We start from the raw sequence: 25192 nt of genomic DNA, 5'->3' as shown, positions 1-25192 counted from the left end.
GTAGGTATTTTTAATTATTTCCATCTTATTCATGAGGATAATCTCTCTCCCTATTCTTATAGATATACTGTGAAATGATACATGTGGTAGCCCATATTTTTAGAAAGATGAAAATCGTAATTATTCCTCCTACTATGATAAGTTTAGTAACTTTTGAGTTAATGAAAAGTTTAGTAACTTTTGCTAAGATATGTGTTTTTACGTCAAAATTCATAGGATGTTAAGAGAATATTATTAATGTATAGTACAAAAAGGAAAGGTTATGAGGTAAAATAAATGCAACATTTGGGTTAGATAAGGTTTAGTCAGTTTCTTTGGGATTTCTCTGAGCTCACACTGTGCTAATTTACCTTTCAGTCCTTCAGAATGGGATGGAGTAGCTTCATACCTCAAACTTATATGACAATAGAACCATTTATTGCTTGGAGCGTATCGTCTGAAGCTTGAACATATTTGGAAACTCTAGTATGAGGATATTCTGAGTATATTTCAGCTTCAGTATTTTCTAATTGTTAAGTATGAAGCATGTCCTCTTATTGAGCAACTCTGGCAACGTGAAATCATGTTAACTCCCAGTCTGCCACCTGAAACCCTGAATTTCCCTATCAAAGGATTGAGAACATTATGCAATTAAAAGCTAATTTTGTGGGAAGCCTGGGTGGCTCAGTCGGTTAAGTGTCTGCCTTCGGCTTGGGTCATGGTCCCAGGCTGCTGGCTGGGATTGAGCCCTGCATTGGGCTCCTTGCTCAGCAGGGTGCCTGCCTCTCCCTCTGCCTGTTCCCTCTGCTTGAGCTCTCTCTCTCTCTGACAAATAAATAAATAAAATCTTTAAAAACAAAAATAAAACATTTTTTAAAAAAGCTAATTTTGTGCTGCTTGATTTCTAAATGCCCAAATAATTTTGAAACACCCAAAGTTAGACTACAGAGATAATTTCAACCTTAGAATTGGACATTAATATATACTTTATTTCCTCAATTTTTATAAGTAAAGTTTATCATTATATTCAGAAAGTACAATGGAAATCTGAATTTTAAGAATAAACCATTTGCCACCTGAAACTAATGTAACATTGTGCGTCAACTTTACTAGAAGGAAGGAAGGAAGGAAGGAAGGAAGGAAGGAAAAAGAAAAAAAGAAAAGAATATACCATTTACTCTTTTGGCAAGAGAGTAAACTCTTGCTCTGAAAACAGGAAAACATTGCTGTTTTATAGACATCTTTATCAAAATAGAATAGAGCATTGGCAACTCTTTTAAAACTGATAGTATTCAATTTTAGTTTCTCAGAACTACCAGTAATATGAATTGTTTCTGATGATGATATTTAAACCACTGTGTTGTGACGCCTTGGGTGGCTCAGCTGGTTAAGTGTCCGTCTTCAGCTCAGGTCATGATTTCAGTGTTCTGGGATCAGTCCCACACTGGGCTCCTTGCTCAGCAGGAGAAGCAGCTTGCTTTTCCTTCTGCGTGCTGCTCCCCCTGCTTTACTCTCTCTTTCTCCCTCTGAAAAATAAATAAACTCTCTAAAAAAATAAATAAATAAACCACAGTGTTGTATTGCTTCAGCATTGAGGTTAATTCTTTCTCAGTGGACCCCCCTGGTCCATTACCATATCCAAGAAAATCCACAGACGAAATAAGGATTGAAAAGGGACAAGAAAGTGGAAAAAGATAAGAAGGACTGAGCTGTTGCTGGTTTAGGACGGTTTATAAACCGGGAATATCAAATTCACAGAAATCTCCCAGACTTTTTAAAAACCTTGCTACTCAAACTATGATGGGGGACCAGCAGCCTGGACTTCACCTGGGAGCTTGTTAAACATGCTGGGTCTCGGGCTCTACCTCAGACTGACTGAGTTAGAATCTGTATTTTAATACAATACTCAGGTGATTTCAGTACACGTTAAAGCTTAAGATCTTGTGTTTTTAAAAAAAGAGCACAGGTGTCCCTCACTAGGGTATATTTTAATGGCTGGAGACCTTCATTTTAGGCTTTTTCTCCCCTTTCTTTATTTCATATATTCCATAAAATGAGAATCTACAGTTTTTTATAATCTTTTATACAAAACCTAAAAATGTAGAGTACTAGTCAATTCTATCTTAAGGAAAAATTGGTATAGTTATTGAAATAACCAGCTCACAATATCATAAAACTGGTTATTTTTTTCCCCCACTGCATGAGGCTTGTAAATGCTAAGCAGTTAATAACCAGAGAGCCCTACAAATCAATCAGCTTTTATGATGTTTTATCCAACGAGGATCAGATTTAGGATTAAAATGGTCGATGAAAGTTTGAAAATGATATCTCACTTAATCCCTTTCTTCCCATTCTAGATTTTTGGGCTTGTTTTTCTCCTTTTTTTCTTTTTTCTTTCTTTCTTTCTTTCTTTTTTTTTTTTTTTGTCAATGGTACAGATACACTTTCAGGCATCCACAATGGATAAGCTTACTCCAGCCAAAAGATTAAAAGATAAAAATGCTTCTCTCTATTATAGTATACTCTCTAACCTCTGTAGCAGATTATCTATTTTAAAGTTCAGAATGTCATAGCTTTAGAAATAGAGATAGCTTTGAGAAAGAATATAAGGAAGCATTTCGGCTACAACTGGGAGCTACTGACCAAGATGCAGTCTAGCAGAGGGAACAGCTTGGTAAGTAGAAGGCCACTGTGACGTTTACATAAGGAGCACAGACTGTATTATAGTAAGCAAAAGCCTTGATAATTACCACAACTCCATGTTCCAGCTAATTCCATTTGACATGATGATGTCTGAGAAGCATATGATTCAGAGCCATTTTAATAAATGTTTTTGTAAGTTGTACTGTTTTTATTTTTATTTTTTAAATGATTTTATTTATTTATCTATAAGGGAGAGAGAGACAGAGAGCAAGCACAAGCAGGGGGTGCGGCAGGCAGAGGGAGAAGAAGGCTCCCCGCATAGCAAGGAGCTTGATGAAGGACTTGATCCCAGGACCCTGGGATCATGGCCTGAGCTGAAGGCAGCCACTTAATCAACTGAGCCACCCAGGCGTCTCAGTTGTATTGTTTTTAAATGTAAGGGTAAAAATTTTATTGTAGAAGACATTCTTTTTTTTTTTTTTTTGACTGTCTAAAATCTTATGTGAAGCAGGTATTCTCTCCATCATACATAGTAATGGAGATACAGGGCCCCACTTTCCACCGTGGAAATGGAAGGTGGGAGGTCCTTCTCACCCCAGTAGTCAGTGTTTGAGCATGTAACTAAGCTTGGCCAACTGGATTCTCCCTTGGGGGGTTGCGAATCAGAGACAAACAGGAGGTTAGGACTCTCTCATAGCATCTACAAAGACAGAAACATGTCTAGGCCTGTTTGCAAAATGTTAGCAACTGTGCTTCCTGAATTGAGACCTTCGGAGCTGCCTTGGATCATGTTCTTTCCCTAAGTCTTGTTCCCTCTCTAATTCTGAGTCTGCATGTCCTGTTGATGGATTCCTTTTCTGTTTTTGTTTGCAACCAAGAATCATGACTGTTACAGAAATATCACCTCCTCACTACGCTTCAATAGTACTGCTATTTCAACTCTACATAGCTCATTGATGTAAGTTTCAGCAGGTAGCTGCAGTTTGAGAATAGCCCTAATTAGTATAAAGAATGAAGGAGGTGTCATAATGGTGGTAGTTCTCAGCTGTCAGAATGTACTATGTACCAGACTATGTTAGGTATGTCAACTTGAGTGCCTCTAACACTCAAAAGCACTGAGGGTCAATACTACCATACCCATTTTACAGACAAGAAAATTAAAGATCCTTGTGTAAAAGGTCATGTACTGAAATCATCTTGGCCAAAATCACATGCCTAGTGAATCCCAGAAGCAAAATACAAATACAAATCTTTCTCACTTGATCAGAACCATTATATTCTATTCAGTATCCTCAGAACCTCTTTAAGGACTAATTCAATATTAATAATTGAGCTTTATCAGTCATTAATTGGACTTCATAAGTTTTCATTAAAATAATATATCCCTACATTAATTGAGATGTACAGAAATATGCATGTCTTCTCACACATTTCTAGCTGGGTATTTGTTGAAGTCTTCTTATAGAAAACAAGTAAAGACACCCCTCCGCACCAAAGAGATCATTCTCAAATATGTCTGCAGCCAAAGTAAAAATTTTAATTTAAAAAGCACACTTAGGGGTTCCTGGATGTCTCAATCAGTTCAACATCTGACTCTTGATGTCAGCTCAGGTCATGATCTCTGGGTGAGAAGATGGAGCCCTGTGGGGCTCTGCATGAGATTCTCTCTTGTCCCCTCCCCCCTCAAATAAATACATCTTTAAAAAATTAAAAAAAAACACACTTAGACTCAGTTGTGTTATGCCTCTTTAATGTAGTATTAAATCTTGCCCTTGAAGTACTAAGTTTTATAAAATTTTTCTATATCCCAACAAGCTGATAGGATAGATGTTGGACCTGTCGCCTGTATTAACCTGGAAGGGGAAATCCGTATGCGTGCAACTGTCAGACTATGTGAAATTTACTAATTTTTCCAAGACTGACTAAATATAAAGTGTGGCCTTTTTAATTTTGAAGATAGGCAAAAACATAAAATTTGTTGTCCAGCACTACAACTAAACTTAAAGGGAAATATTTTTTTAGAGCATTTCTTAATACTCTTCCCATATAAAATCGTTAAGTATCACTAGTCACAGTTCACAGTACATTCTTTATTAGAAGTAACTGTCATAATAAAATGGTAATGATGGCTATAATGGCTACTATCTATTGAGAATTTGCTAGGTGCCAGGCACAGTATTAAATGGTTCCCATAGATTTCCTAATTTAGTACTGGCAGCCCTAATGAGGCAGGCACCATTATTATGCCAGTTTATAGATATTGAAAATGAAGCAGAGCAAAACATCTCCCCCTTTTCCCTGGGGTTCTATATTCAGAGGATCACTGCTTGAGAGAATTTTATGCTTCACTATAGCCTAGGAGGAAGTCCAAACTCGAAGGCTTAGCATGAATGGTCTTTAAAGAGCCGGTCCCTGACTACCTGACACTTTAGCTTCATCACCTTACTATCCCATTCACCCTTTATGCACTTGACCTGCTTCATGTAGTCATGTTCCTACCCTCATCCATGCCCCTTTCTCAGCATCTGCAGAGACAAGACCTATTCATCCTTTAAAACCAGCTCATCTTGGAAAAGCCTTTGCTTATATGCTAGTTAGATCTAGCTACCTCCCCTCTATGCACGTTCCAGTTATAGAACTATCACACTGTGATATATCCATTGAGCTATTTGTCTCTGTTTAACTACTGGACTTTAAGTTCCATGACATTAAGTACTTTAGTTTTGGTAACTTGAGTGCCTTACACAGGACCACGCAAGCATGTAGTGGGCACTCAAAAAGTATTTTTTGAATGAGTAACCAAACCTTCTTTTTTTAATTTACTTATTTGACAGAGAGAGGGAGAGAGCAAAAGGGAGAGAGGGAGAGGGCAAGCACAAGCAGGAGGAATGGCAGGCAGGGGAGAAGCAGGCTCCCCGCCGAGCAGGAGCCCAATGTGGGGCACGATCCCGGAATGCTGGCATCATGACCCAAGCCAAAGGCAGCGGCTTAACCAACTGAGCCACCCAGGCACCCCGACTAACCAAATCTTAAGTGATCACCCTATTTGTTCTTCTCCTCTCAATCATCCTGCTGGAAAAGATTTGCTAAACAGCCATTTCCTCTAATTTCATAATATTCAAAATTATTAGAAGGAATTGTACACAAGGAGTTAGGGAACCTAAGCTCTTGTCCCATGACTGTCATTTAGTAATTGAATGAAGATTAACTCATTCAACATTTTTTTTTCTACACATTTGCCATGTGCCAGGAACTATACACCACAGTGAGGATACAGCAGTGAATACACACCAGATAATAACCCCTACATCACAGAGCTTGTAAAGCCTACAGCTGGATTTTTCACCATAAAATCAAAAAAGTTGGACTAAGGTCCTCCCAAGTCTAAAATTCCACGAAACAATAAGCCAACCCTACATTTCTTAAAATATAACATAAAAGCACATAAGAATATAAAGTAAAAATAACACCAGGCAAATCAGTTCATAACCAGCCTCTGGTACAATTAGCCCATGGGTATTAATTCTTCCTTCCAAATATAGGTATCTTATAGAGAAGCAATCCTGCAATCCTTTTTAAAGTTAAACTTTGATTTGATCTGATGCAAAATATTGGAACTCTCTCTAGCTGTGAGTAGTAGAACTACCAAGGACAAAAGGGGGGAAAAAATCACTTCAATCATTAACAATGATTAGAAAAAAAATTCCATTTTATCCCTTGGGAATATGAATCTGTTCTATACATCTGATGTTAGTCACAACATAAAGAAAATGTTATTTAATCAAATTTTATTTGTGTGAAGAATTTTTTGATTCATGATACTCGAACCAAAAAAGGTAAGACAGTACTAGTGTACAAATTCCATAGTAATAACTAAATTAACCTAGATTCTCAGCTGCTTCATTAAAAAAAGTTAAGTAGAAGAGGTCATAATTATTTAGTTTGTGTCCCAATCTCAGCTGGCGAATATTCTAAATGAACAATAATACAAGTAATTTTAAGGGAAGGGAAATTCCTTGTCGCCAAGCCTATAAATCCAATATTGACAGACACAATTAGCATACTATCTTCCTGATCATATTCTGAGAGGTGTTTGGACAGGAAATCTAATTCTCTAAAGATAAAGGCTGAGTTATTCTTATCATAACTGAGTAAAACATATCAATTCTTTTAACATGCTGTGATCCCAAGACGTACTTCCTGACACATTCTTTTCCCTCAAACTTGTTGACATTGGGTGGTTACTATTGACAGTTTATGTGGACACTGAACTATGATAAAAAAAAAAATAAGCACACAGTACTGGGTTTGTTCTTCCATTAACATCATAAATCATGGAAACTGAAATAGACTTTTGAGTTATATGGTGAGTTTTGTCATGTTCTAGATGAGAAAACCGAGGCCTGTAGAGGTGAACAAAATTACGGCAAGCCGCACAATCAGTTAGTGGTGGAGCCATGACACGTTCTGTTGCCCCAACCCAGTGTTTTCTTCCCATCATGTATTATGCCAGTGCTTTCTTTGTGGGTTGAGTTCCATTTCACAAGCTCCCGTTCGTTACACTGAACCATAACATCAGGTATAAGAGTAGGAGAGATTGGGGGCAATACTGAAGCAGTTTAGATGGTTGTCTTCTTTTTTTCTTGGAAAATCAATACCTCTGTGTGTTTGTGGGAAGAAAAACAGCGGCAAGTTTGTACATCTGCAGCATAACTGGTGTGTTGGAAATGAAACAAAAAGCTTTCCTCATCTAACTAAATTTGAGAGCGTGAATAAGCTGAATTTCCCCATCTGGAGACTCTCAGACTAGACAAGACTTACAAATTAATATGACTGCATAGGTCTGGGGCCTGAAGGAAATTAGGTCAGGCCCAGAAAGGAATCAGGTGGCTGACCACAAGTCAAAATTTTAATATGGATTCAAAACAAAGGGCAGAGATCTAATGCTGTAATTCACTGAACGCCATTAGGACTACACCAGAGTGTGTGATGAAGGAACCTTCAGGACAAGAAAATAGAAATGGAAACAATACTAAAGGACAGGAAATGTTTTAATCCAAGTACAATCCCGACTTTGGTCCTCCTTTTAATCAACTCTTCTGTGTCCTTCCCCTCATTGTCTTTTCCTCTCCCTGTCTTCCTTCTCTCAGTCTTTCACATGTCATCTCACATTCTCTTTATGTAGAACATTCCTGCTTTCACACTGCAGTTTTATTTCTCCTTGACTTCATTTCTAAGAATTGAGATCCATAGCAAGACACAGAAGAAGTACTTTGATAAGGAAGATAAAACCAATCTGAGATGAAAATTATCAGGACATACTCATTGTTTTGATGTAGCTTAGGGTCAAAACAGAGACATGCAGGAGTATTTTTAAGAACATAGATAGGAGATTTGCTCCCTGTAATCTGTTTTTCTTAGGGTCTCCAGCTCATTCTCCAAAGACATACTTTGAAGGCTTTGTATATGCCCTCTGCTGAGAGGGTGGCCATTATGAGAGCCAACCCAGGATGTTCCCAATGCATTCTGCTATTAAGTGTAGGTAAGAAAAGTTAGAACATGTTTCTCTCTTGGGAATCTCTTGTGGCTTCATCCCTTGTACAAAGGTCTGAGCTTCCAAAAGTTCAAGATTGATTTTTGGAGAAAAGAAGTGAAGAATTTTCTAGCCAACCAAGAAACAGATTCTTTGGATGAAATGTCAGAATAAGAGGGCGGGGGGGAAAGAATTCTACATGGGATACTATGACAGTTCTCTAAAGGCAATGACTGGGAGAAGAATGCATTTATTTTTGGATAGAGGGTTATAGCCTTCAGAATTTCATTTTCTGTAAAGTTCTTGTGGTTAACATAAGTTTAAAAATGTGTTTCTGTGCAGAACATTTCAGATTCATTTATGCAGAATTATGTAACGCTTGGAAAAATCTCCCTTAAATTCCCATGCATTATGGGGACACAAAATTCTACAAATTATATTTGTGAATATCCAGTTCCCTCTATCATCACAAATTCTCAAAGTATACTAAATGTGGAAAGTGTGTCATTATAATATATTCACTCTCTCTCTCACAGAAATGATTGGCCATAGAACAGTTGCCCAGTGATTCAATGGTACTAGCCTTGCATTGGCTATTTCAGATAAGATCACACATTACTTATCTAAACACTTCTACAGCCTGGCTGGTCACTTTAAACAGTTGGCCCATTAAAATGTTAACCCATTACTCTTTAAAAAATATATATGGATTTTCCAGAAAATTTTCTCAAAAGAAATCACTTACATCATGGACCACCGCCCCAAAACCCCTAAAAAGCGTTAGACAAATCGACAGTCAGAGGACATATTAATGGACTCATCTTTCACCTCCTCTAAATTCTAGACAATCTTTCTTTTTTCACTTAAATATGGAAAACGTGACAAATGTAAGCCCTTACCAACTTCCCACTTCAGAAGGCTGTTGTCTTCCCTCTCCATTTTTCCAATGACATACCAGATACACGCCATCCAGTGTGCAAGAAGCGCAAACATGGACATGAGCAGAGTCAGGACGATTGTGCTATGCTGGGAATAACGGTCCAACTTCTGCAGGAGACGCAAAAGACGCAGCAGCCGAACGGTCTTCAGGAGATGCACGAGAGACACCTGAGGGAGGAGACAGAGCAGCACAACTTGGCACATGGCTCCTTGCATGCTGCTACAGTTACTTTAACTTCCAGCCATTCTGAAAGTTCTTGAAATTAAATATAATCATGAATCCCATGCTATGGTCATTTTTATGACCATCCCAATGTCCCTTCTCCACATATTATATCGAGAGGTGATGGAATAAAAGATGATAAGACAACTTAATTTCTTCAAATTAATACTTATTTTCCTTAGGATTTATCTTTTTTCTCTACTTATTTGATTGAATCTAATTTTGTATATTCTGATACACAACTGAAACACATTATGATTTCAGGATTGAGTGTAAGGTGTCTCCACCTCTTGCATAGGTGTTCTTTCAATTCCACATCCCTCCGTCCATGTAAGACAGGCCTTATAACAATAATTTGTACCCACTGAAGTAAAACCGTGTGAAGTGGTAACAAAGGTAACTTAGTTTTTGAAACAAATAGTGATTAGATCTATCAAACTTGTGTAATATCTACTCACAAATACCAGTAGCACCTCCTGTCTCCTGGGCTGTGTTCTCTTCTCTCTAACATCATCAATAGAGCAAACACATTCCTGACGCTTTTGCATTCTGAGCCCTCTCTCAAACAGACATGCTTCGGGAACCAAAATTAAAACGGACCAAATTTTTTGAAAACTCTCCTAGGTCCTGCCTTCGTATGCACTAAAACAATACACTTGTAGCTAAGGGAGTATTGTCCTGACTTTAGGACCCAACTGAAAAATGGGCACCATTGGTGTCCACCCGAATGGTCCATGTCATTGTTAACAGCATATGTGGTACACTAATGCATACTCTTTCACACCTCAGAGAGCCTCAGTGAGCATTCTAAAATAGAAAAGGGAAATAAAGTATTAGCTCATATGAAAATAGTTTGACAAATTTGGCCTTTTCTAATGTGTGTGTGTGTGTGTGTGTGTGTGTGTGTGTGTGTGTGTTTAAGGAATCATAAATAAAGGGGAAGAAAGTGGTTTGTATGACTACACCTAAGAACAGTATTTCCTCAGCAGATAGAATCACAAACAAGGTCAGCATCTTCTGTAAATTTGCCTTTGTAATTAGCTCTGGAGTCAGTTGACTTCCAGTTCCTTCTACCACTACACATGTCCCCTTATGTCGAAGAAAAGTGTACCTAGAGCAGTGCCTGACACATATTAAGTGCTCAATAAATATGTATTAAATGAATGAATGGGTAATAAATTGAGATACAAGACATTCTACACTCAATATAATAATAGAAATTCAACAAAAGTATTTTCAATTGTAATTTTGTGACTTACTCTATACTGAAATAAAATAAAATCATAAGGTCAATAGAAGCTCTTGCCAGCTAGCTGTGCTTTTATTTCTTTTTCTCATTCTTCTGTGCCAAGTTTTATTTTCTTTTCCTTCTCAGCCAAGTTCTCATCTGTCAGTTCTCTGGTTCATTGTAAACCAGGCGATTCCGTGGCAGTATTTTGCAGTATCTACTTTGTAGCTTAGAGGAATTGCGAGGGGTAGAGTTTATTTTATAGGTCGAAGAATCTGACAGATAGATGACAGTTTTATAATTGAAATGAAACCTCAAACAGAAATCCCAGATGGAGGAAGCCATCTGCTATGGACTGAATTTGTCCCTCCAAATCTCATGTGTTGAACCCTTCATCTTCAACGTGATGATAACCGGTGATGGGACTTTTGGGAAGTGATTTGGTTTAAATGAGGTCGGGAGGGTGGGATCCTCAAGATGGGATTAGTGCCCTTATAAGAAGAGCCCAGAGAATTCTCTTCTCTTCTCTTCTCTTCTCTTCTCTTCTCTTCTCTTCTCTTCTCTTCTCTTCTCTTCTTCTCTTCTCTTCTCTTTCTCTTCTCTTCTTCTCTCTTCTTCTCTTCTTTTCTCTTCTCCTCTCTTCTTCTCTCCCTAACTCCCTCTCTCCTTAACCCAGGATCTCTCTCTCCCCTCAATACGTGAGAACACAGCAAGAAGACAGCTGTCTACAAGCCAGGAAAAGAACCCTCATTAAGAACCAAACTGGCTGGAACCTTCATCTGTGACTTCCCAGTCTTCAGAACTGAGAAATAAATTCCTATTGTTTAAGGCACCTAGTTAATGATATTTTGTTATAGCAGCCTGAGCAGACTAAGACACCACTCAATATAGAATACTGATGTGGGCAATCTCCCCATCTTCTCAGACCATAAAGATGAGTTTGAGGGAAGAATGGGGGACTGTCCTTATATGAGAACAATAGCCATTTGGAAAGATAAGGGACACACAACTTAGTGTCCAGGATGGGGTAGCCTCAGTAATTTTGCTGACATTTTTGATATAAACTATGCTTATTCCTATCTGAGTCAACAGCTTCTTGCTATAAAATGTGTTTGGGCTCTTAATGAATGACATAAGAAAGAGGCACATTTGATTTAAATGGAAATATAGAATCTAAAAAAGGGAAAGTATTCTTTCTACTCTTGGGATGCAGTTCTGAATTTGTCACTGATAAAAATTAGAAACAGCTTATAGGCAGGTGCAAGACAGTAATGTACTCAACAGAACCCCCTATCAAATGGCAGTTTCCCCTATTACCAGGAGGACATGACCACCCCCCTGGTTATCCACTAGAGGGAGAAAGAGAGAGAGAAGTTGATTAACATGTACTGAGGTCTTTCTGGGTGTTTGACACTTAGCAAGGTACTTTCTAGAAATGTTGGCTTTTTAGGCTGCTGAGAAACCCTGTAGTGATTTCTGTACTCATTTTGCCCATTTTGATGTTAACTTCCCCAAGGAAGTCACTCAGACAGTAAGTAGTAAGACTAGGATTTATACTTTTGTCTTTTTTCACTCTATCATATTTTCTGTCTCATTCACAGCTTTGTCTCTCAGAGTGCCTTTCATAGTGATTTACACATAGTAAATTTTATTAAAGAAATGTGTGAGTTGTATATAAAATATTTACCACCAGCAATTATGGGCAAAGTAAAAATTAGAGTATCTAATACATTTTTGATGGTTGTAATGAATTTTTGAATGATCTACAGAGATGAACTTACTGGATGTATTTTAAATCTGGAAAGCCAACATCTGTATTTGCTTATTTATTTATTTATTTATTTAAGTCTGCGCAGTATAAAAAAAATCACATAATGCATAAACCGTTCCTCGTAACTTATGTTTTCCTAGGGAGTAAACATAATAAATACACTGAACAAGGTTTTCTGTTCAAATAGAATGTTTCATCTTGAATAATTTATTTGGGGGCATAGCAAATTTATGTGCCAATTTGTTAATGATCATATGCTTCCTCCTGTGAGAAACAAAAATTATCACTGAGAAGACAGATTCCTTTATTCCTTCCTCTTTTTCTTTCTTTCTAATGTAGATGTTGATGTATAACTTGCATTCTTTATAAAATGTTCATGCCAGATTTCACAAGACAGAATGAAGAAAGGAAGCAAGAATTCAATAAAAGTGTGCAAATATTTAAAATTCATCAAAATATGAGAATTAGACTTTTTTCAAAAATCCTTTGTGTTAATTTTAGGCAGTGAGGATGTTAATGATATATAAACAGGTTATGTATCTTAAAATTGTATATATTTTACAAATAATTATATAATATATATTCTAAACAATTTCATTTGTTCAGTGCCCAAAGAGAAGTGGAATATAAAACAATATTGTTAGTATTTAGTAGCAAAGCAGTAATTTAATTCAGAGCACACTCTATTAAACACCATTTATTTAACAATTCTCCAGGACAATGTGGAAAATTTTTAACATTTTGTGAATTATATATTTCTTCTGAAATTTTTTTGTTGCAGTCTTGCAAAAGCCTTGTTTTAAGTCATTATGCTTTCATTACAGTACACTTATCTATTCAAATTCAATTTTAAAAAGCACTTTAAAAAGCCTGGATAACAATTCAAAGTGGCACTGATTGATATTATATACTAAATTTTTCCCCAGAGGTTTCCTTCCAGTTGACTTATAAACCTCTTAAAGATGTTGACACTCTCAACTTCCCATCTTAAAAAAAAAAAGAAAGAAAAAGAAAAGAAAAATACTCTCATAGGTCATCAACAATTGCACAAATCTGCACTAAATAGGCAGGATTACAGTTCAATCTTCATTATGAAGTCAATAAAGACTCTCTTTGAAAAACAATGATCACTTTAATATTGAAAACTATGCTTTTAAATTCTTTTTTTTTTTAAAGATTTTTTTTTTTCTTTTTTTTTTTAAGATTTTATTTATTTATTTGACAGATAGAGATCACAAGTAGGCAGAGAGGCAGGCAGAGAGAGAGGAGGAAGCAGGCTCCCTGCTGAGCAGAGAGCCCGACATGGGGCTCGATCCCAAGACCCTGAGATCATGACCTGAGCCGAAGGCAGAGGCTTTAACCCACTGAGCCACCCAGGCGCCCCAAGATTTTATTTATTTATTTGACAGACAGAGATCACAAGTAGGCAGAGAGGCAGGCAGAGAGAGAGGAGGAAGCAGGCTCCCCACGGAGCAGAGAGCCAGATGCGGGGCTCGATCCCAGGACCCTGGGATCATGACCTGAGCCGAAGGCAGAGGCTTAACCCACTGAGCCACCCAGGCACCCCTGCTTTTAAATTCTTGATAAAGAATCTCAAGGGGTTGTCGACTAAGTAAGAAATATGTTTAATTTGAACTAATGTTTAGTAAATTTTTGCCTGCTTAAATTTGTTACTTTAACTCTTAATCTCAGGAAACAAACTGAGGGTGGCTGGGCAGTGAGATGAGAGGGACAGAGTGGCTGGAGGATGGACATTGGGGAGGGTATGTGCTATGGTGAGTGCTGTGAATTGTGTAAGACTGATGAATCACAGACCTGTACCCCTGAGGCAAATAATACATTATATGTTAATTTAAAAAACTCTAGGAGCAAATTGCATTATTGGCCCCAAAATGCTATTATATGTCCCTAAAATTCTCTCTATGTATAGGGAGCACTTAACGCTCTTAAGAAACAACCATTGTTCAACAGTAAAAATAGCTGCTACCACCAAAGGACATACTTGCTTTTCTGCAAAAGGCATGAGGTTGTATAAAGAGTTTCCATGAAGAAAGAGGAGAAGTTACAATCCTACAGAAAAGTCAAAGACCCAACAAAGCTCTCAAGTTCATGGTCATTGTATCATTTACATTTCTGTTCCTCCCAACATTTTTACAAGGATTTCTAAGAATTGGTTGAATTCTTCTATTTTAATTTCAGTACTCTTCTGTATCTTGATCTGTCCTTTCTTTGTTTTGCCAGTGAATAATGAAATACTCAAGAGGTAGAGAGTAAAAGTCCTAAAACTAGAAGAAATCTTAAACTCTACACTGAACTTTGGAGGCAAATAACTGCCTAAGGAATGAAAAATAAGGCTTGTATTCCTGCAGATGGTTTCCTTACCAAAGGATTTGTTCTAAGTCGGTATTGATGATAAACTCGGGCTTTTGGTATATCCTGGTCTAGGTATTTATTTTTTTTTTAAAGATTTTATTTATTTATTTGACAGACAGAGATCACAAGTAGGCAGAGAAGCAGGCAGAGAGAGAGAGCGGGAAGCAGGCTCCCTGCTGAGTGGAGAGCCTGATGTAGGGCTCCATCCCAGGACCCTGAGATCATGACCTGAGCTGAAGGCAGAGGCTTGAACCCACTGAGCCACCCAGGCACCCCATGGTCTAGGTATTTAAATAACTCAAACCAGTAATGCAAATTTTTAAAAGGAACTAACTTCTTCAAATGGACTGTCTGTGGCTTGCATATCCTTGGCCACTTTGGTGTCTTTATTCAGGAGGGCATAAAATCCTGGGTGCACAGGCTGTCACAAACACTTAAAACCTGAACATGTGGAAAATAAACACAGGGTTAAAAATAACCTTTAAGGTCATGCAGAAGGGAGCTCTTTACTCACCACTGTGACATTGAAAGCATACAGGAGATCAAATGGCAGGGCAGCAATTAAATCAATGATGAACCAGGTTGTGACGTAGTGGATGCAAATTGATCTTGCTTCAAAGATAACTTGGCCAGACTTGCTGACATAGGTTGTTCGGAAATTTAAAATAATATCTGCTTGAGAAAAAAAGATAAGAGAAAGAGGAGGAAGGAGCGGAGAGAAGAAAAGGAGGAAAGACAAGGAAAGAAGGAAGGATGGAGGTAGGCAGGCATGCGGGCAGGGAGGAAAGGTGGAGGAAGAAAATTGCATAAAATTATATAAAATCAGACAAATAGTAACCTCATAATGTATTCCAGACTGATAGCACCTGAAATTCTCTTCTTGACAGATCCAGTTTAATTCAACAAACAGGTATTGAAGAAGGGTGAAGGAAGTAATATTTTCTGGGCACTTAATACATTCCAGACATGGGGCCACACGTTAGCATAATTAAAATGAATAAAAATAACAATAACAACAATAGTCACCAGTTACTAAATGCTCACTATGTACTTGGCATTGTCCTAAGAACTCAGCATAGGTTATTTCACTTAATCCTCAGAACATGTTCTTAAGTAGACAGTATTACCTCTATGTTAAAGAGGCAAAAACTGTTGTTGTTTTTTTTTTTTTTTTCCAAAAACTAAGTCTTAATGAAGAAAAGTAACACATCCATGATCATAATGTCAACAGTGGCAAGGATGATTTTGAACACAGATATAATTTCCAGTTTGTAATCTTTTTTTTTAAATAAAATTATACTTTATTTCATGAACAAAGTTTTACTAATCTCTATTTAGGCAGAGAATTCATCTCTGCCCTAATGGCACTTATATTAACAAAATACCAGAAGATTCTTGTTTAAATTTCTAGGTTAAATTTCCCCATTCCATTTTCGTGGATGATGTAATCATTTCAACCCTTCCTTACATTTTATTATATTTTTATTTTATATTCTATTTTATATTTACATTTACTAAATATTATGAAGCTTTCAACAATATATGGCCTTCATGAGCGCTGGTAAATGACAACCAGACCCACAAGGATCGTCTTGGGGTCACTCCTGCTATCTATAAATAAACATCTCTATTAGTCCTTGGGTTAAATATCTTTAAAGCACTGGAAGAGATTACCTTTTCCTTAGTCTGTTTTAGAGTTGAGCACAACCAGGCCATAGGGAATTTCAGGATTGCTACATACATGCAAGGAGGGTAATGGTTGAGTATTTTATGGACCATGAATTCAATACAACATACTTCTCTATGGAACTTCATTCTTGAGGAGTGCCATGATTCATTGACTCAATGATCAAAGGAGGGAATGTGGGAAGTAAATATACCAAAGAGAATAAGAATTGAGGGAGTTATGAAGCAAATGCAAAGCTCTGAGTTGCATAGTTATTGAATGAACTGGAATAATCTTTACAATTTATTTAAACCTTTGAAAATAAGTAGAATAGGGCTGCATGAGGGTAAAAATTGATATCACGATCATGATGATGATGGCAGTGATACGACATACATAATGTGTACTAGGTATGTTATTTTTACTTTTCACTTCATGTTCACATTTGTGGTAGGCAGAATTCAACAATGACCCTCTCTCTCACACAATCTCCTCCCCTTAAGTGGGGTGGAACCTGTGAGCATGATATCATGCATTGATCATGTTATAGGATATGGCTAACAGGAGATTTGCCTGGATGGCCTGACTTGATCAGTTAAGTCCTGTACAAGCAAGTTTTCTTCAACTGGTGGTAAGGGATTGGAAACCAGTGAGATACATTCTTCCTGGCTGGGAAGAAAGCAATGGCCACGATGCTGAAAAGGCCACGTGACAGCGAGAGGCAGACTGTCTCTAGTTGCTGAGAGTGGCCCCTTACTGACCTCTAGCAAGAAATGGTGACTTCCATCCTAAGGAAATGAGTTCTTCCAACAGCCACATGAGTTTGCAAGAGGATCTTAGGTCCAGAAAGAAAAGACCGAGTTGACACCTGGATTTCAGTCTTATGAAGCTCTGAGCAGAGCACCCAGCTAGGCCAGACCTATCTAACCTATAGAAACTAAATAATCAATAGCTCCTGTTTTAAGCTACCAAGTTTGTGGTGATTGGCTGGGCAGCACTACAGAAATGAATACAACATGGGGGTTCCTGGTGGCTCAGTTGTTTAAACGGCTGCCTTCAGCTCAGGTCATGATACTAGAGTCCCAGGATTGAGTCCCACCTCGGGCTCCCTGCTCAATGGGGAGTCTTCTTCTTCCTTTGAACCCCCCCCACCCCCATGCTCTCTCTCTCTCAAATAGATAAATAAAATCTTTTTTAAAAAATGAATACAACATGGGTTCGGTCATTTGGTTCTCATCATAACCTTGTGAAGAGAGATAATATAGGAACTATGACAAGACAGATTACTATTACATTATCAGAGATACCATAGATGCTGTTAGCATGAGCCCAGTACTGTTCTGGGCCATTTATAATCATTATCTCATGGACTCCTTACAACAATGCTAAGAGGTAAACAGTTTTATGATCCTCTTTATAGATGAGGAAACTGAGACACAAAGGAACTGAAGTGACTTGTCCAGAGTCACACAAATGATGAAACTGAAGCATGGGATTAGACTCCTCAGCTAGTTAGTGAATGAGCAAGACCCAAACCCAAGTCTTCTAATTTCCAATTTAGTACTTTGACTTTTGGTACCTTCACAGAGGCCAGTCCCCTTCCAAGTCTGGAAGCAAGTTCTGGGGGACTTAAAAATAAAGTAATTTTTCTAGTCTACTGTGAATAAACCAACTTTTTAAAATGGCATTATTAAAAGTCACATTTTTGTCAAAAAAAATATTGAAATAGTTCTATTGTTAATATTGAGAATTGGAAAGGGGGAATCAGTGGCTAAACCATTCACAAAGATGAAAACCATCCCAAGATGGTTTCTGCTGCAAAGTAAAAGTGCTATCATGCTGCAGGGCCACCAAGAAGGAACAGAACACTGGAATGCCATCAGGCTGTTAGGGTAGCATGTGCACTTCTCATTCTTTCTTTTCACTTTCTGGGCTCATGTATTTGTTTCTTAGCAAGCCAATTTAACAGGTCAGGCCACCAGCTGTTGAAATAAGGCAGGGATTTCAACTTCCTGCTTTCCAAAAGAGAGCTCAGATTAGGCATTTAGGTTTTCATTTTATGAGTGAGAAATCCAGAGTTATTTACCACGCCCTTCCAATGAAGAAAACCCCGCGGTTTTCCATAACACAGGCTGAGATAAGTCTGTAAGTTCATTATAAGATTGGAGGGACAGAATCACTAAATTTTACTCCTGAAATCAATATTACACAATATGTTAACTAACTAGAATTTAAATAAAGACTTGAAAAAGAGGGGAAAAAAGACCGGAGGGACAAATTCCTTGCATATTTACTAACTGATCACCCGTTCTACCACAAATTTCACAGAAAACCAGCTGTCACCATCTACACTCTGGGGCACACCCATGAATGGAGGAATGAATAAAGTGATTGGCCTTTGGTTGATTGATGCAGCAAACATTTTTAAAGCTGTGTAGTAAATTATGTGTTTGACTAAAAAATAAAAGAGGGGCAGACTTCTGAATAGAAAAGACATTTTCTTGGATGAGTCATTACAGAGTATCAGTTTAGGAAGCTTTTAAAAAATAATTTGTTACTCATTTGAGTTAATTGGGTGAACAGAAGATATGCTAATTTTAGGTTTTAAAAAGAAGTAATTATAAGACTTTTTTAAATTATAAGACTTTTATACACAAACAGTGACAATAGTTAATATAAAAGCGATTTTTTAAAAATCTACAGATACATGTCTATTTTTGAAATACATGAATACTTCAGGTTTATTTTCAGGGAGATAAAACTCAATATATATTATATTCCAAGATTTCCAGGACAATGGTCCTATTGTTGTGCAAAACTGTAGGTTTATTCAATGATTAGTATTATTTTTGGAAAGCTCATTTCTAAGAAACCTACTTTTGTCATATGCTTAAAAATAGTCATAATTCTGGTGTATTGTGATTTACAAAACTTTCTCACATTCATGATTTTGTGTGACAATACCAATTCTCTAATGTGTACTATTTTACCAAGGACTCAGGAGATTTAAGAACCTTATTTAAAGCCATGAAGACAGTAAGCAACAGAAGACAGGACATCTATTGACACTTGATCCCATTTTCTTTCCATTACCTTCAAGATTACCACACTTCCCAATATATTTTAGAGGGAATAACAACAGGTTGGTGCAGGGCAGTGCATTTCTGTTGAGAACCCCTGGGTCAAACAGAGCATCAGCACCACCCAGGTAAAAGAATGTCACAAAAGTGTCATAGGAGACACCGAATTGAATGTAAGGGGATGAACTGTCTTGGATTCTGTCTAGGGACAGCAGGGAATACTGTTTTCTTGTCACTGATAAGAATGTGGTATCGGTGTTTGAGAACCAAGAGAAATCAATGCTTGTAAATATCCCCTTAAATGGAAGGGCAGAGATGACTCCCCAAGTACTCTAAGAATGAAGGAAGCATAGAATAAAACAAGATTCTGATGAGGAAGAAAAAAGCCTTCCTTCCAGAGCTGGTGTCCCTCCTAAGAGAATCACAGCTGCGAAGTGGAGCTTGGCAAACATTGGCAGCAGCCTCTCCTCCTCCTGTGCTTATCTCACTTCCTTTAAAGGTTGTGTATCTTCGGCAATTAAATCAGTGACTCATTCAAACATTACAGTAAGAATGTGGGCTCCTCCAGACAGTCCACAACTTACCTGAAATGCAACAGTGTGGTTTCTATTTTGAGACATCCGGAAAGCATAAGTATAATGTTTTTTTGATGTATGTTGAAAATACATGAAGGCATACTCATTGTTATCCAAATTTCTATATGTGGTTTTCCTCATTAATTATGTTTATTATCAACATGCACAATTGTCCATAAATACACACAACACACACACACACACACACACACACACACAGTTCGAACCAGGAAAATATTCTAAAAACTGTAACAAATTAATTTATAAGAATTTACTGCCTCAAAACCTTACTGTCTCATGTGTTTGTATGTACATAAATAATCCCTTGTAACGCATGGTGCTGGTATCATGTGTAATGAGGAAATAAGGAGGGCAACAGAGAATCATCATATGTACTCTATGGGGTTTATAGAATTTCCAAAACCTGGTCATAATATATACCACCAAAATGAGGCGAAATATAATTAAATTCTCTGACAATTCAGATGGCAATTATTTTCAGGATAATAAATTTGCCTTGTTGCATTTCAGTTTTACATAAGCATGATTAAAATAAAGACAAATAATGGAGAGAACTGTGTACATGTTCTGTTTTCATATTGTTAAGACCTCCAAAAATAAGTGTTTCATTTCACTCCCACACTAAACAGCTATGTATGTGGACTAAAAAGCAGGAAGGTTAAATCTATTTTTTCTAGTTTGATATCTTTGAGAACTATATAATTAGAAAGTAAAAGAAAAAAAGGGTGAATTTTATATGGCACAAATTAATAGATTTTATTCTTTATTAGTATGTAAGCCAGATGGGAAATAATTTAAAAATCATATTGGCTTATTTGTTAAAAAGTAAATTAAAATATAATTGTGTGCATGCAAGCATATGCACCACATAGAAATAATTAATATCTTCATTTAGCTATTTCTTTAAAAATTAATCAATGTAGTACAGCGTGGGCGGAAGGATATTTAGCTAAACCAGCTGCCGACTCATATTCTAAAGATACCCTGTCTTTTTTTATTGCTTGTTAGGTGCTCTGAACACAGTGTGATGTCACAGCAAATTGAGCCAGAAGGTGTGGGAAGATGAATAACCAAGAGCTAATTAATGAAGAAGTTTGAGGGACTAACAATCCTAAGAATGTAATTGATTCTCCATGTTAATGGATGAGATTTTCATGCCATTCTTTCCCTGCTCATCTTGTCAGCATTTGTTGTTCTTGCTTACTATAAATGAGAAATCTGTAAAGAAAAGGCAGCAGACTCTGAGAACTAGCCTTTAAGAGCAATGCCTGAAGAAGAAGGCAAGCAGGTGCATCAAGGGGTGTTTGATGCTGGTACTGACTTCTCTTTTGTACCTGCGTTAACCATGGTGGACCCCTATACTGGGTTTGACCCTCGATATCAACATCACACAGACCCACACAGAAGGGGAGGGACCTAAAAGTCACTATAACTTGAAGTAAACTTTTGCCAACTTAAATCTCCACGTTTTTCATACAGACTGCTCCCAAATGACTGGTACTATTCCTTATTGAAAGGGCTAAAGTATAGCTATCCCTTTCAGCTTGGCAAAATTCTTCAGCACTATAAAAATAACCCTGTTGATGACCTGTTGTGTTCTTTGCCCCATGCAGGGCCCTTGGCACTTAAAGTTGGATGATATGTGCAAAAAAGGATCCCTTGTCTCACAGCCACAGAATTTGATTTTATTACTGATGTCAGTCCACCTTTTGGTGCATAAGTAAGCCCCATCTGTGACTATGGTGGCAGGTCAAGAGAGACAGCACACACTCCCCATGTATCTCTATTAAACCCCCCACTTACTGTCTATAAACTAATTATTTTATTATATTGACTTGGTACATTGCTTTCATTTTATTGTATAAATTTACCATGTAAAAAGACTTCCATATAACATGCACATTGGTATGTGTAAAAACTACCAATTTTGGTTCCCTATAAATTATTCAACTTCATTTCAGTAATATGTAACTTTAAATTAGATATTTAATAAATATCTAATAAAAATAATTTAATAAAAATAATTTAATGATTAAACATAAACCTACTGAAAGACCATGATTCATGCATATGCCACTTAATTATAGAAATCCCTTTGGCATACTTATTCTGTCTATAGTTATATTTACCATGTGGTAAACTTTCCAAATTTAAGTACAACAGTAAATATAAGGACTGTCGTATCTATAAATATCTGAAATGAAAAATATCTGAAATTTAAAAACCCTAAATGTTCGAGTCTATTAATTTCATATGAAGTAAATATTGTTTATCCAAGTAATAAAACTTAGAATTGATGAAAACTGAAATGGCTTAAAAATGCATTGATATAATTAATGTTTGCCCCAAAGTGAAATCCAACACATACATCCTCATTAGAAAAATTTTAGATTAAATAAGGCCTTTGTGGTTATTACATTTTAATTAGGGCTTTCATCATCATTTTCATATTTGAGGAAAATAGTTCTCTTAGTATTTATGGCAGTTTTTATTGCTGCTTACCAAATATTCCTGGCTCTCTACCTCCTGGTATGATTATATTTTATGATATTTCCCCACCACCTGAAGAGATTGTGTGCCTCACTCTGGCTAAAATTATGAGAGCAGAAGTAGCCTGAAACACTGGGCAAAATTTTGAAAGCTAGTGAGCAATTCCTCACATTTTCTTCTCCCTGCCTTGATGACCATGGGAACATGGGGCAAGAAGGAGTCTCTGTCAGCCAAGGTTTCTGACTAACTATAGTGGGCAGAAATCGCAGCTGACCCACAATGGACACATAGCATGAGGGAGACATAAACCTCTGTGTTATACCCCACTGAGATTTTGAGGCTACTTGTTACCACAGACCATCCCAACAGATACGTGTTCCTAAAAGGCAATAGAGCAGAGTGGCTAACAGTAAGTATCTGGAGTCACAATTCTTGGGTTGTAAACCACTGAGCAGCATTAGCTGCCGCTGTTGTGATCAGTATTAGTATTATTACTAGTGGTACTACTACTGCCATTCTATAGGCTTCAAAACTGAGAAACTGGGACAATGAATGACTTACCGAAAGTTGCCCAAGAAATTAATACCACTACTTTTATTGATACTTTATAGATCTGATACAAATAATATATGGTGCTAACATGACAATAAAGCTATAAAAACAATGAGCATAATAACAGATAGCATTTTTAAAAGTCTTCCTACCTGATAGGGTTTGTTTTAAGCACTTTATATGTATTTCCTATTTTGATCCTCACAGGTCACTATGAATTAGGTCTTATGTCCATTCAGTGATAAGGTTCACAATTAATTTGCCCATGGTTACCCAATTAGAAAGTGGGAGAGCTAGAATTTATACTCAGAGTCTGCCTGTATATAACCATAAAATATTTTTATTATAATTTTTCACCTTCTTGTAGCTTAGGAAGGAATTCTTCTGGTGAGAGATCTATGAATTACTTTTTAAGATTACTTTTTAGAGTTATAAGATAATATGTAGTATCTTGACTATAGGTTGCTGTATATAAAATTATTAAGCATCTTTAAAACTGTTTTGACTTTTGTTTTTACTTTTTTTTTAGTTTTTATTTAAATTCTAGTTGGTCAATACACAGTGCAATATTGGTTGTTAGGATTGGAATTCAATGATTCATCAGTTACATATAACACCCCGTGATCTTCAGAACAACTGCCTTTAAAACCCATCACCCACCTAGCCCATCCCCCACCCACATCCCTTAATCAGCCCTCAGTTTGTTCTCTATCTTTAAAAGGAGTCTCTTATTGTTTGTTTCCCTTTCTCCCTCAGCACACCCCATATGTTCATCTGTTTTGTTTCTTAAATTCCACTATGAGTAAGATCATACAGTATTTGTCCTTCTCTGACTTATTTCACTTAGCATAACACACTCTAGCTCCAACCACATCATTTCAAATGGCAAGATTTCATTTTTTGATGGCTGAGTAATATTCCATTGTGTGTATATACACTACATCTTCTTTATCCATCCATCAGGTGATGGACATTAGGTTCTTTCTATGGTTTGGTTATTGTTAATAATGCTGCTATAAACATCAGGGTGTATGTACCCTTCAAATCTGTATTTTTGTTTCCTTTGGGTAAATACCTAGTAGCATCATTGCTGAACTGTAAAGTACATTCTATTTCTAACATTTTAAGAAACCTCCATACTGTTCTCCAGATTGGCTGGGTTAATTTGCAGTCCCACCGAGTTCAAAGGGTTCCCCTTTCTCTGCATCCTCACCAACACCTGTTGTTTCTTGTGCTATTAATTTTAACTATTCTGACAGGTATGAGGTGATATCTCATTGTGGTTTTGATTTGTATTTCCCTGATGATGAGTGATGTTGAGCATCTTTTCAGATGTTTGTTAGCCATCTAGATGTCTTCTTTGGAAAAGTATCTATTCATGTCTTCTGCCCATTCTTAACTGGATTATTTGTTTTGTGGGTGTTGCATTTGCTAAATTCTTTATACGTTCTGGATACTAACCTTTTACCAGATATGTCATTTGCAATATGTCATCTCTCACTCCTTAGACTGCCTTTTATCTTTCTGTTTCCTTTGCTGTGCAGAAGCTTTTTATCTGATGAAGTCCCAATCGTTCCATTTTTGCTTTGGTTTCCCTTGCCTCTGGAGATGTGTCTAGGAAGAAGCTCCTATGACTAATGTCAAAGAGGTTGCTGCCTGTGTTCTCCTCTAGGATTTTGATGGTTTCCTGTCTCACATGTAGGTATTTCATCCATTTTGAGTTTATTTTTGTGCATGGTGTAAGAAAGTGATCCAGTTTCATTTTTCTGCATGTCACTGTCCAATTTTCCCAACACCATTTGTTAAAGAGACTTTTTTCCATCGGGGATTCTTTCCTGCTTAGTTGAAGATCAGTTGTCTATATAGCTGTGGGTCCATTCCTGGGTTCTCTATTCTGTTCCACTGATCTATGTGTCTGTTTTTATGCTAGTACCATACTGTCTTGATTACTACAACTCTGTAATATAGCTTAAAATCCAGATTCGTGATGCCTCCTACTTTGGTTTTCTTTTTCAGGATTGCTCTGGCTTTTTAGAGTCTTTCATGGTCCACCAAAATTTTAGGATAGTTCGTTCTAGCTGTGTGAAAAATGCTGGTGGTATTTTGATAGGGATTGCAT

At 37.0% G+C, this 25192-nt stretch overlaps 1 protein-coding gene across 1 annotated transcript in view; it reads right to left on the bottom strand.

Annotated features, from left to right (window-relative positions):
• Window positions 1-25192, bottom strand: part of KCNH8 (potassium voltage-gated channel subfamily H member 8) — a 391780-nt gene that overhangs the window by 107585 nt on the left and 259003 nt on the right. The window contains exons 6-7 of the mRNA XM_032860933.1: window positions 15204-15361; window positions 9055-9262 (exon numbers count right to left, since the gene is read on the bottom strand). Coding sequence (XP_032716824.1) covers window positions 9055-9262; window positions 15204-15361 — 366 coding nt within the window. The remainder of the gene's footprint in view (window positions 1-9054; window positions 9263-15203; window positions 15362-25192) is intronic.

This window comes from Lontra canadensis, unplaced genomic scaffold, assembly GCF_010015895.1.
Source record: "Lontra canadensis isolate GAN:19392208 unplaced genomic scaffold, GSC_riverotter_1.0 scaffold20, whole genome shotgun sequence".
NCBI classification, from domain to species: Eukaryota; Metazoa; Chordata; class Mammalia; order Carnivora; family Mustelidae; genus Lontra; species Lontra canadensis.
The sequence above is the reverse complement of the archived record's forward strand: the minus strand, read 5'-3'. Positions and strand labels throughout refer to the sequence as shown.